General features: G+C 36.2%; 3 protein-coding genes across 4 annotated transcripts in view; all 3 read right to left on the minus strand.

The window, feature by feature from the left end:
- Dcx-emap (Doublecortin-domain-containing echinoderm-microtubule-associated protein) overlaps positions 1 to 4,277 on the minus strand; it is a 31,454-nt gene extending 27,177 nt beyond the window's left edge. The window contains exons 1-2 of one of the 2 annotated variants that reach the window (XM_077420459.1): positions 2,841 to 4,277; positions 302 to 598 (exon numbers count right to left, since the gene is read on the minus strand). In XM_077420459.1, the coding sequence (XP_077276585.1) occupies positions 302 to 461 (160 nt within the window). In that variant the 5' untranslated portion in view covers positions 462 to 598; positions 2,841 to 4,277. Of the gene's footprint in view, positions 1 to 301 lie in introns of both variants that reach the window. The other variant, XM_077420458.1, reaches the window with a different exon arrangement.
- An 809-nt stretch (positions 4,278 to 5,086) lies between these two features.
- On the minus strand, positions 5,087 to 10,563 carry Nsun5 (Nop2/Sun-like domain containing protein 5). The gene is made up of 6 exons (XM_077420479.1): positions 10,143 to 10,563; positions 9,707 to 9,977; positions 8,058 to 8,314; positions 7,022 to 7,137; positions 6,412 to 6,584; positions 5,087 to 6,119 (listed from the first exon to the last, which is right to left on the minus strand). Exons 1-6 carry the CDS (start codon positions 10,266 to 10,268, stop codon positions 5,119 to 5,121), a joined length of 1,944 nt encoding a protein of 647 aa, XP_077276605.1. The 5' UTR covers positions 10,269 to 10,563; the 3' UTR covers positions 5,087 to 5,118.
- Positions 10,564 to 10,700: 137 nt separating this feature from the next.
- Positions 10,701 to 11,983, minus strand: LOC143905228 (EEF1A lysine methyltransferase 1). The gene is made up of 4 exons (XM_077420496.1): positions 11,524 to 11,983; positions 11,291 to 11,438; positions 10,978 to 11,187; positions 10,701 to 10,887 (listed from the first exon to the last, which is right to left on the minus strand). The coding sequence occupies exons 1-4, from the start codon at positions 11,692 to 11,694 to the stop codon at positions 10,751 to 10,753; spliced, it is 666 nt and encodes a 221-aa protein (XP_077276622.1). The 5' UTR covers positions 11,695 to 11,983; the 3' UTR covers positions 10,701 to 10,750.
- Between the last annotated feature and the right edge of the window lie 237 nt (positions 11,984 to 12,220).

Below are 12,220 nucleotides of genomic sequence, written 5' to 3' on the forward strand. Positions count from 1 at the left end.
AACTGCATGATTATGATTATATCCACGCACGACGTTATCATTTCACGCGCGTGCCAATAATGCTTTAGACTCTTTAGAGATTAAAAAAGGAAACGATTGAGGAAAGAGTTCAAAGTAAGAAGACTGCTCGAGATCTGAGTTAAGAATATCGAGTTCAATTATATGTATAAAGTTCAAGTATATACAGTCCAAGTTAATGTATGTGATGTAGCTGTCGAGGATCGATTCTCGTTCACGTACGTGATTGAAGCAGGTATACTTGAGAGCAATCTGGGTCTCTCTCTCTCTCGCTCTCTCTCACCTGCGTCCTCCACTGTCGTCGCAGTTGCAACAGCTGTTTGGTCACCAGACTCGCGATCACCACTGTCAACCTTGTTACCGCCGCCAGCGACGAGGAGATCCTCGTTCTGCTCGCCCTGTCTGCTGGCACGCGAATCCGGCTGATTTTCAGTCTCGATCATCCGCAAAGCGAAGCCGCCGCCACTTCCGCGCGTTCGCTTACTCGACCAGTGCTCTTACGATTGCAGAAAAAGATTCCAGATCCTCAACGGATAGAAGAAAGTTGAATTTTATACGTCAGGACCTAAGTGTTTGCAACCTGAGTGAGGAACAAATTTATTACAAAGTTAAAGAGATTAGTTAAAAACTATAAGGGAATTAAGAATTGAAATGTATAACGAAGGTGAAACAATTAAAATGTGACGACAGATATTAATTTTACTGAAGGAGAGATTTAATGGACAATCAGAATAAAGTAAAAAAAGATAAATCTAGTCAAATATTATTAAAACTACAATTCCATTTACATGCAATTATAGCAACTCTGGAATGTATAATTGTATATACGATCAACAGATTTTGCATCATTGAGTCTATAGTATTCTAATCGCGTCTACAATATCGAAAAAAAATATTATGAATTGTTACGAAAATGAAGGAGTATTTGCCTTTGTATTCCCGATATGTAAACATTATACATACATATATATATATCATCGAGCGAGTGAATTTACTTGGAAAATTAAACGCCAATTAGAGCGCACCACAAACGCGAGTGGGGCTCGTTGTGAACGACGTTTTTTGACATTTCAAGGTTTCTTACAATTGTAGATCGGATCACATTGCACGAATCGCCACTTTGAGAATACTGTGAGTGCTGGCCAGTCGATCACGTGTTGCGTGATAGCCAACGGGATTCCCGATCGATCGGCCGTTTTTATTTCGCAACTGCAGCTCCCACTGCAGGTCCATCGATCAGCAACTCGGACAATATACACATACTTATATGTATATATATTTTGTCTTTTGTCAACTCTCATACGTCGCCCCTTTACGCTCCTGTTGCGGTTACGGGTGACTGACTGACTGACTGACTGCGACTACTGATAGTACTGATATATACATGGCATGCTATATAATCGTAATGTCTGTTTAGTTTTCGGATATCTTACCGCGATTTTAATAACGATATATAACGTTAATTTTGTCTGAGTTCTGGCTTTATATACCTTTTATATAGTTATAGTATTTTTGTAATCAAGTCAGAATAACTATATCCTCTGCTAGCCAGCACTCGATCAGCAGCCCCTACATCTGCAATAATCTGCATAGCGCATAGTGCACAGTGCATACCTAGTGCATGCATGAGACTCACGAGACATCACGCCGTTGACGCTTGACGCCGTGCGTGACACACTATTTTCGAATGCAAAACAGTACCGGGTGCTTTCCGCAATGATTTATATACGCTCGTTTTTTATCTCGTTCAATCTCTGTTATTTAGCGACTATTTTGCCATGTGACACGTCGATGAATCGATGCAAAAGCGTTATTGTTTCATGCAAACATATTATCATATTAATTCACATTCACAATCAGTCCAATAAAGTCAATAGAAGGAAAAATTTTATAGTAATATTTTAGACGAATGTGTCTACTTTCTTATTTTGTTTGAAAATATAGATTTAAGACACTAAACAATTTAAATCGCATATTGAAATTTCGCATCCATAATTTTATTTTTCGTTAAAAAAAATAACGATATGGTATCTATTTTATAAAAATTACTCGGATTACGGCATTTACATTTCGCCCTTAGTATTCATGTTTTGTTTTTCCTTTTTTCTACTAATTTTCTCAATATATTCAATCGAGCCTTTTTCGAGGGTAAGATTTATCTTTCTTTATTAAACATTGTTCAATTTCAATTGATTAAACTCATGTTTCTCTCTCTCTCCTTATCTAAATTTTTAGAAAAAAATTTTTATTAGAAATTTATTTTGCACTCCATTGTCCATTGTCAAAAAAAAAAAAAATGAAAAACAGATTTTTGAAGCTAATAAGTCGTTTATCTCGATTGATAGAGATCACTTCTTTACCGTATCATCACATTCATCGTTACGTTATAATCGTTAAACATTAAAAAAAAATATGAAAGATATCAAAAGTGGAAACATATAATTATAATAGCATACAGCTGTGTAACGGTGTTGTAGTTTTAACTTTTCATTTAGTAGATGTTAAAGTATACGATAAACGATAAACTGCATTTTCTGCATACAACTTGGTTCGATCCGATCAACTGCAATGGAAAAACAAAACGAGACTCCGCTGAGGAAAAGCACTCCAAGTTCACCAAAGTTCACTGACACTACGCCGCGCCGGCCGCGGCCGCGGCCGCGGTCGCGATCGGGCGATAACGCTGGATAATGCCGATAATCGCCGATGATCGGGGTGAAAGATTCTCTCACGGTATTATCTCATTCGCGAAATCATTATCACGGCACGGCGGCGAGTTTATATCGACGCGGGAGTATATGGCTCGCGCGGACGAGAATCACCTTATCGAAGTTGATTCGGCTGAATCGCGGCGCGGATTGCGGCGGCAGTATACATATTCATGCGTCCTTCGACGATGGCGTCCCGACGTCGAGTGACCGCGCGCAACCTCAGCGTCTCCGTCTCCGTCGTCGCTCTTCGTTTACTGACACGGCCGACCGGGCCGACGCCCGTGTGTCGTCGGCGTCGATCGTCGATGCCAATGTCGATGCCGATGCCGATACCCCGTGCCCCGTGTCAGTGAACGCAGAACTTGTTGCACCGACAATAATAAAATTTCAAAGAAACGCGAAGGGCGCATTATTAAGTACGAATCGGCGCTTTCGGCGTTTTCCTTAATTAGCAAATATTTTCCGATAATCGCGTATGACATATGATGCTTATTCCCAACGGAGAGCGGCACGACTCTTTACAAAGTAGTACACTATACATTCCACGTTTCGACTTTTCCAAAATATTTGCGTTATTCCTTCAGTTGTCGCAAATTTACAAAAACGTAAAAGATTGAGAAATTTATGCGATTAATTGTAACGAATTATCTAGTGACTATAAAGTCGCAGTAAATAAAGTAATGTAAGATCCAAGGGCTTGGATCCGCGTGTACCTTATTATTGTCTTATAATATTATAGATATGAATATTAAAGCTGTATTAACGAAAGAGAGAGAGAGAAAGAGAGAGAGAGAGAGAGAGAGAAAAGCATACAAAATACACGATTCGTGTTTGCAAAATAAATATTTAAAACACAAAAGATTTTCAACTCTTTCCTCAAAGCCTAAACATTTCGTTTCCTCGCAAGTTGCTTAAAAACTGCTATTGACAATGAGATATAAATCACTGAGAATCACTAGTAATAAATTGATGGATAAACAAGTGTAAGAATGTCGTGAAAAAATCGATCTCTTCGATCGAAAGTAAAGAAGGAAGGAGTAAATTGAAAGCATTTTTCTACGTACCTTTGAGATATAGCCGCGAGTAATAAGAACTAATACATTACAACGTCGAATTATGTACATTTATTACGATTACGTGAAGAGTTCTTAACTCTTTTATCGTTAATCGAATCTTAACACAAAAATTATAATAAGGTACGTATACGGATTTAAAAAAAATAACGTACGTATATATGAAAACAGTTTTGGCGCCAGTTCTAACGCGTAATGGTTTCAGTTTCCCCAACACTTCACAATCGATATGTTATACCTAATATACTTACTATTATTTTAAGTTTTAAGTTATAGCTCTAATAGACAATATTTCTCGACATTTCGTGTCGTGTCGTGACTCACGCGACGTGATTCTAGCAAGTTAATAATAAGTAACGTGTGTTGTGCCTCGCGCAGTGAAGGGCCAAGTTAGAAAACTGAATCATAGTTTATCGCATAATTATATCAACCAACGTCTATATACCTATACCCTATACCTATACATATATATATATCAGAAAAGGTTTTTTCACCGCAATTATATGTATATATGTATACCTCGGCATAATCGACATGCTTATCGGTTGACTTTAAGCAGGCCAACAGGCTTCCATGTTACCATGTCGCGAATTGCTGATAAAACGAGTACTTGTATTTGTATACATATATATATATGTGTGTGTGTGTGTGTGTGTGTGTGTGTGTGTGTGTGTGTGTGTGTGTGTGTGTGTGTGTGTGTGTATATATATAATATACTATAAATATGTACAAGCACACACAGGGGTGCGTTCGAAAACTTCACTCGGGTGTACACCAGCGTCGTTCTGTCTTTGTTCAATTTTTAGTAACAAAGATAGAACGATGCGATGCGCACCCGAGTAAAGTTTTCGAACGCAGCCCCGGGTGAATCCGAATGCAGCCCAGTGTAAAGCCTGCATTTAATTTTCTTTCAGAATTTTTATAATCTAGCTGGAATATATATTATATATATATACATATAAAACCATATGCACCCTCGCTCAGTTATCGAGCGTGCGCGAACTGAGCGAGCGGACAAATGGTTTTCTTACTTACTGTAAGTAGGTATAGTGACAAGTATTATATTGCTGGATGACGGAAGAAATGAATAAAATTAAACAAAGATATCGAGAAGACAAATAACCACAGATTTCTCTAGACCCTCTAGATTTTCTAAAAATTCAACGCTCCAACAATCAATTTTTATATTCTCATCTATATATTGCTTATAATATATCATGGATGTGTCGTGTGTGTCTCTAAACGCGTAATAAGGGACAATGGCAAGATGAAAAAAATACAATATTACTTTTTTTTCATTTAACATTTAATCTCACTTAAGAATTCTCTTCATTTCTTTTCGTCTTCTTTGATGGTACAATTGCAATTTCTTCTTGTTGTTTCTTTTTTTGAAAATAAATTTTATCAATCTTGACGATTTCTTTAGTTGCTTTTTTCTTTCCCTTTTTTATCTTGGACGGTTTAGTTTCAATTTCCTCATTTTGTTCCTTTTCACCATAATTAGCATCCAATGTGTCATTATCTATTTCCACCTCAAGTGCATTTTCACACCTTAATCGTTGCTTCCTCGATTTTTTCGCTTCCATCTCATCTAACATCCTCTTTTGTATATCTTTGGATTTATTTAATGCCAATTTATGATTTAAATTAGACAAATTGCTGCGAACGTCCATTTTTTCTACTTCTTTTTCACTGCATTTTGCCTCTTTTGTCTTTACTTTGCCTTTATTTTCTATTTCGGAAACTACGAATTTAACAATATCAGTCGATATCTGTCTTTGTCCATCTACAGTTGTTGAAATTTCTTCTTTTTTCTTCTTCTTCTTCTTCTTAACGCATTTCTCTCGCTCATACGGATCTGTTTTCGCCGTGTCGTCTTTCTTGACATTCAAGTTAGCCCTGATAACATTTCTATATTCATTACCCCCTTTGTGTTTGCACTTTGGCAGAGTCACATCAAAGTTCCTCTCGAATACCGCTACGAAAAAACCATTGCAAAAATCATCATCTGGCTTCGAATACAAACATGTATCTCCGCAGTTGTATTTTTTCGAGCTGAAATTAGTCCAGTTGTTTTTTAGCAATTGTCTAACAGGTACCAGATGATAAGCGTTACCAATATCGGCGAGAACTTCGTCTATTACTTCTTCATTTTCCTCGGGGTGTAAAGAACAAGTGCTGTAGATTATTCTCTTTGCATTTGGAAAGTTGAACAGCGCGTATCTAAGAAGATAAACTTGGAACGATTGTAAATTTTGCAAACGCTTTGACTCGGGTTTGCCATCCATATCGCTCTGTTTTGGTCTGTCGACAATGCCTTTAATAAAAATATCATAAAATTATATATATCGTAAAATCACATACAAAATAAAAATTATGTCGTATTTTACAACGGATAGTTGTATAGCGATTAAATATAGAATAAACGATTACTTTAATAGGTGCCTTCTGTAAATAGGAAATAATGCGACAAAGAAAGTTCATTTCAAAAAAAGAATTAGAATTCCCATTTTCCTATTCTGACATTTATTGTTAGTGTATTACATATGCTCTTCTTTGGCTTAACTTAAATTTGATTTTATTTATTAGAAAGCGGAGGATTCTCTTACCTGATCCAGAACAAGTTGGATCAACTAGAATATATTCCACATGTGAATATTTTTTTGGATCGAGAGTCAAAGCATCTTGATTAAGAGGTTCCACGCAGAGGGAATGAGTCTTTTTCATCTGACTCAATAAGGTTTCAAATCTCTTGGCATCGATCTCCACAGCATAAACTTTCCTATATAAAAACAATTTATACTAGTATCCATTTCAAAACATTAATTATTTTATTTAGACTAATTAATAAAATATAGTTGTATAAAAAAATATCAGATGAAATATTTAATACTAAAATTGGTCGAAACATCAAAGTGATTAAAATGACCCGTTTGACATTTTTTAATAATTTACTACTCATTTTTTAAAACATCTTAATTTCTGAAATTTTCCCTGACTTTTATTAAAATTAGATAGAACAGATGATTACGTTTATTAATTTGTTTTCTCTTTTTCTCTATTCTTTTCTAATCGCAGGATTTCTTCGGTAGAAATAAATCTCCTTTCGGTAGATTAATCTTCAGTAGTTCTGTTCATACATTTTTGGTTTCCATTTTTCATGCAATCTGATATCTAACAGAGAATGTTATTGGAGAACAAACTGTGTATTATATATACCCGTAATTTTGCAGTTTTGCTGCCGCATGAGTAGCCTTCATGCCGGGCGCAGCGCACATGTCCAGCACTACAGAACCACTAACAGGATCCAACAAGTGCACCGGCAAGCAGCTAGCCTGAATGAAAAACAAAATTTTAACATAAACCTATTGAATGCATCTTATTAATCATTGATCAATTGATTAAATCTTGTTGATGCTAATTTATATATTAGTAACCTACTAAAATTTGATAAAAGTTGAGTAAAAGTTGAATCTCGGAATATAAGACAATGAAAATTAACACATAATGTTTTTAAATTAGACCTGAACCTGAACACGCGTGTATGTACCGTATGTAAGTACACATTTATTCATATTTATTCATTTATTTCTGCTATTCTTACTTAGTCTAGCAGTGCCAAGTTCTTTATATTAAATATTTTTTTATTTTATCTAAATCTTTTCATTTTTTATATTGTTACTTCTTTCATTCTTTTCAAAATTAAGTCTTTTATTTTTGATACATCATTGATATACATATATATACTTCTTGTCCATATTGTACACACATCATAATTATTTTATTGTATTTAACTAAATTTCTTAAAATTTTATACAATAGGAAAATAAAATTTAAAGATTTAAATAGTCTGTTTGCATAATCATGTTCTATATCTTCTTATTAACCGTTCAACTGCATTTAAATACAAGTATCTTCTATTATCTTGATGGGTTTTTAAATGTTTAATTTTTTAGGACGTTTATCATATTTCCTTTCATTTGACGCAACACTTTCTGATTTCATTACTTTTTTTAAGAACATTTTTAAAATTATGAAATGTTAACCAACACTTATTATTCACTTAAACATTCTTTTTTACGAAAATCAATACCATTTATATTATAATGCACAATTATTTTATATTTTTAATTGGATATACTAAAAAAATTTTGTACAACAGATTTCTTTCAATATATAACAGTTTTTCATACTAGCGCGCGCACTTGGTGACATTTATTTTTCTTTAAAAAGGTAATTTTTTAAATTTATATACCTTATCCTGAAGAATAAGCTCGCCATTTTTATAACCGCTGTGTCCGTGAAAGGGTGTCAGGGGTGGAAAAACCAACATTTCAGGTATATGCAGATCTTGTATAAAATGCGGATTTGATAATTCCGATAAGGATTGTAGATACGAAGAGTATGTTGTACTTTTGGGTAGTAATTGCCATCCATCTTCCTGGAAGAGACAGATGGCTTTTTCCACTGACAACAGAAGAGTATTGACACGGACGTATCTAGGCCTTTGCACTGAAAAGAAAAAAGAAAAATAATCAAATCTTTTTGAAGAATTCCATTAAATACGGCAAATATATACTTATTACTACACACACACACACACACACATACACAAATGTATGCAGGGAAGGAAGGAATCTGATCTAATGATAGAAAAGGGGGAAAAATAGTTTAATTTTTCAATAAACCAAATATATATGAATATTTTTTATTAGATCAAATTTCTTTCTTTTTACTGTATCTATACATACGTATCTTTTTTATATTGAAATATTTTTATATCTAATTCAAAGAAAATCAAATTTACATTATAATTTGTTTAATTTTAATTATATATTTAAAAAAATCAAATCCAATTTTTGACATATCTATGTTATATCAAATCTGTTTTAGTTACACTGTACAGCATTTTTCGCAATATAAAATCAGAAATATATATTTCCATATAAAATAAAAATCTATAGAGCAATATCTATAAAGCTCCTTAAAGCAAGTACGCAAGAGTTAGTAAAGTCTAAACGATAGTGTCTAAACAACTGATTTTATGGAATATAATGATAAAAGAAAATTTTTCCTACTTCTCGTGTAGAACGCGGAATAAAAATATCGTTTTTTAAAAAGGATTTAGAGGTCAACTTGATTTTTGCAAAGTAAAATACTATACTTTTTGTTGCTATTTTATTACGTAAAGATTGTCCATCGTTATATACAGTCTTTACATATGTATATATTTACATCTCTTTCAGTTATTAAACTTATTATTTTCTCTATTAAGCATATACGCTATTAATTAGATACACATACTGTAGTTTAAGTGACAAAAAATGCTGGTTTTTTCTTTCATACACGACGAAAAATAATTGACATTTTACAAACTTTTTAAAAGAAAAAATTATTTTAATCGGCTTTCTCATTTAAACTCTCTACTTGATCTTCGCTTTGTTCCTTCTCGTCGACAGACTCGTTTAAAGCCTGATAAGCGTAACAGGAGATAATCAAGTTCACCGTGACTACGGCAGCCAGTACAGAAATGTAATTCGTCACGGTGGTATCAGCCTGGAATTCTAATATCATGAAACGTTGTATCCCAAAGAAGGCAGCAAACGGCAAAGTAAACATGGCGACGCTATAGAGGAACAACGTTCCGAGTACCGCTGCTGGGCCCATCGCGCAATTGTTCTCTTTGTTGCAAATCGATTCCCGACGACAAGATCTGCTTTGACGATCTTGTAGCTTTCCGACTCTAACTTGTTTGTTCGGTCGACTGGACAATATTCTGCAGTTGCGAATAATCAGGACCATGAAGAAGAATGCCTTTACTGCCCTAGGAGGAGTCTCCGCCGAAGATCGAGCGTCTCTGCAAAAAAATGCAAGCATGCAGCGATTACTGACTAGCACAATTACCTTTCTCTTTGCGAACGACGAGAGTCTCCGTGCAGCCGAGGCTCTTCGACTCCTCTCGTAGTCTGTTCTCGTAAGCTAGGACGGTTAAGACAGGCTTGGAGCGGCTCTTCAGGCACCCCTTGCGCCACAAAAGCTCCGTTATGAGAACTTTGGCTAGCCAGGGATTCAAACGCGGTTGTTCCGTTAGAATTTGAGTCTTGTCGAGCAGCCGGTCTAGCCGAGGCAACGCTCGTAAGGTATTCACCGACAGACCGTATATGCCGGCTACATTCTGAATCGTACACGATATATTACATTTTTATGGCAATTTTATGGCATCGTGATTGTACGTAACAATGTAATCGACGAAGTTAGAAGAACCTTGGGGTCTTATCAAAATTAATCTCATATCCTTCCCTTCCCTATCGTTCGTTCGTCCGTTTTATTTTACACTTACGGGATGTTTCCTCTCGTAAATCAAAGTCTTCAGGCTGGCACCATCCTCTCGCACGCGACGAACAATGTCGGCCGTGAACTTGTAAATACGCGGGACCGTAACGGAATGCACGAATTCATTCGACATATTACGGATTTTAGACTTTTCGAAAATTATGTCTTTAATCAATCGGCAAGTTAAGTAGTAAATCCATCGTCCACATTGATAAACCCGTTATGAATATGATTTCGAGACGAGTCCAGGTCCAGAACCTAACCTGCAGACGAGTGACGGCGACACTATCGCACACGAGTCCACGAGTGTTTTCTGAACCTTGTCCAACTTTTTGCACCAGGGTGCACCGGTTCAGAAAGTTGCTCGAAAAAGAACAGACGGTACATTTCGATATTCCCTAACCTTCAAATTACTTCCCCGCGTAAATTCAAATAGCCACACGTTACATACATACGCATACGTATGATACAATGAGATACAAATACAACAGAAATGCGAAATTTGTCAATTGGGAAGGTACCTAGGACTCCATTCGTATCGGTTCTTGAAAAAGTATGCACGAGATTATCAACATTTAAATATATTTATCACAAATATACCGTGTCTAATACTGTTCACTCTTTCAAAGTTTCGTCAAAGTCAAAATTCGAGTAGCAGTAAAATTCATTAGCTAAATTGTTTTTGTGACCTGGAATAAAATCACATTTTCTAACGTCCAACAGCCTCTCCGCCAGTTCCGCCATAACGGCACCTGCACACGAAACAATAGTGTCCTACTTGTATCGATACGACAATCGGTGCACAACAGAAATTTGAACAGAAAAATGACGACCGTACACACCTGTGCAGAGCACGATGTTCTTCTCGGTCAAAAACTTCACCGTCACCGCCGTCTCGGTTAGACACTCCTCCGAGAGGAACGGTGGGTCAGCTATAACCAAATCGAACTGGCTGGACATGTCCCGGGGCACGTCCAGAGGAAACTTGTAGTCATACCGTACAAAATCCTTGCCAAATATCTTGAAACGGCTGTCGTACTCAAACAGGGTAACTGCAATCAAAATAATATACTTGCGAACTTATAATTTAGTTAACTCCACTGCACTCAGGCTGCAAATTACTCCACGTATTGAGGATGCGAGTGCTAATCGTACCTTGCCGTTCACCGCATTCTTTCTTCAATTTGCCGTAGAGGGTTGGACAAGATACCAGAGCGATCTTTCCGTTCGCCGGGGTGGAATTTAAGGCACCTCTGACAAAAGTCTCTACCGTGTCGTCATTGTACCAAAATTGACTCAATTGCTGTAACGTCGAGATCGTGCGCAAGTTTTCTCCAGAATTAAAAAAATCTGAAGCAAAATTAAAATGGTGTTATTTTCTCGCTCACCCAGTCCTCGTCGAAGGCGAAGGGAGTGTCTGGTAGTATCCGATCTTCCTCGGATATACGTTTCAGCAAGTTCTCTCGCTCCTCTTTCTCCTTTAGGAATTCCTGTAGCGCGGCAAGCGTACTCGAGCTCAATTGCGGCTGGTCGTCATCGCTGTCGCTCATTGTCGTCATTGTTTACAATCGCAGCGCGATTTATCTGTAAAGTGAGAGAACAAAAAGTGTAAGCGGAGAGCGGAGATGAAAACATATTTCGCTACGTGTTAAAAATGTTGCGATTACTGCGTGGTGCATTTCTAGTAATTTACTAAACAGCGTGAGATCGCGGTGAGAGATCCAATTCGAAAGTCGTATCGCGTATGTATAGAAATTTTGCTTCAAATAATTTTGCTCCTTGAATAAAAAATTGAAATTAATATCGGAATTGAGATTAGAAATCAAAAATATTAAATTTGTAGATGCAGATTAGAATTCCAACCAATCGGAACAATGCGGACTGGGATTTAAAAACATATGATTGGTCGGAATTTAGGGTTTGTTCCTCGTAGCTGCGTTACACACTTTCCACATCTAAAATTTAAGATGACAAATAAAGGTTAAAAAAATGCGAAAGATTCCATTATGTATAAAAGACAATTCGCAGTCTTGAAATGTTTAATAAAAATAGACCGTGCGCGCGTTCGACTTCCTCGCCTTTTTT

This window comes from Temnothorax americanus, unplaced genomic scaffold (assembly GCF_048541705.1).
Source record: "Temnothorax americanus isolate GAGA-0224 unplaced genomic scaffold, ASM4854170v1 Scaffold6, whole genome shotgun sequence".
Taxonomy (NCBI): Eukaryota; Metazoa; Arthropoda; class Insecta; order Hymenoptera; family Formicidae; genus Temnothorax; species Temnothorax americanus.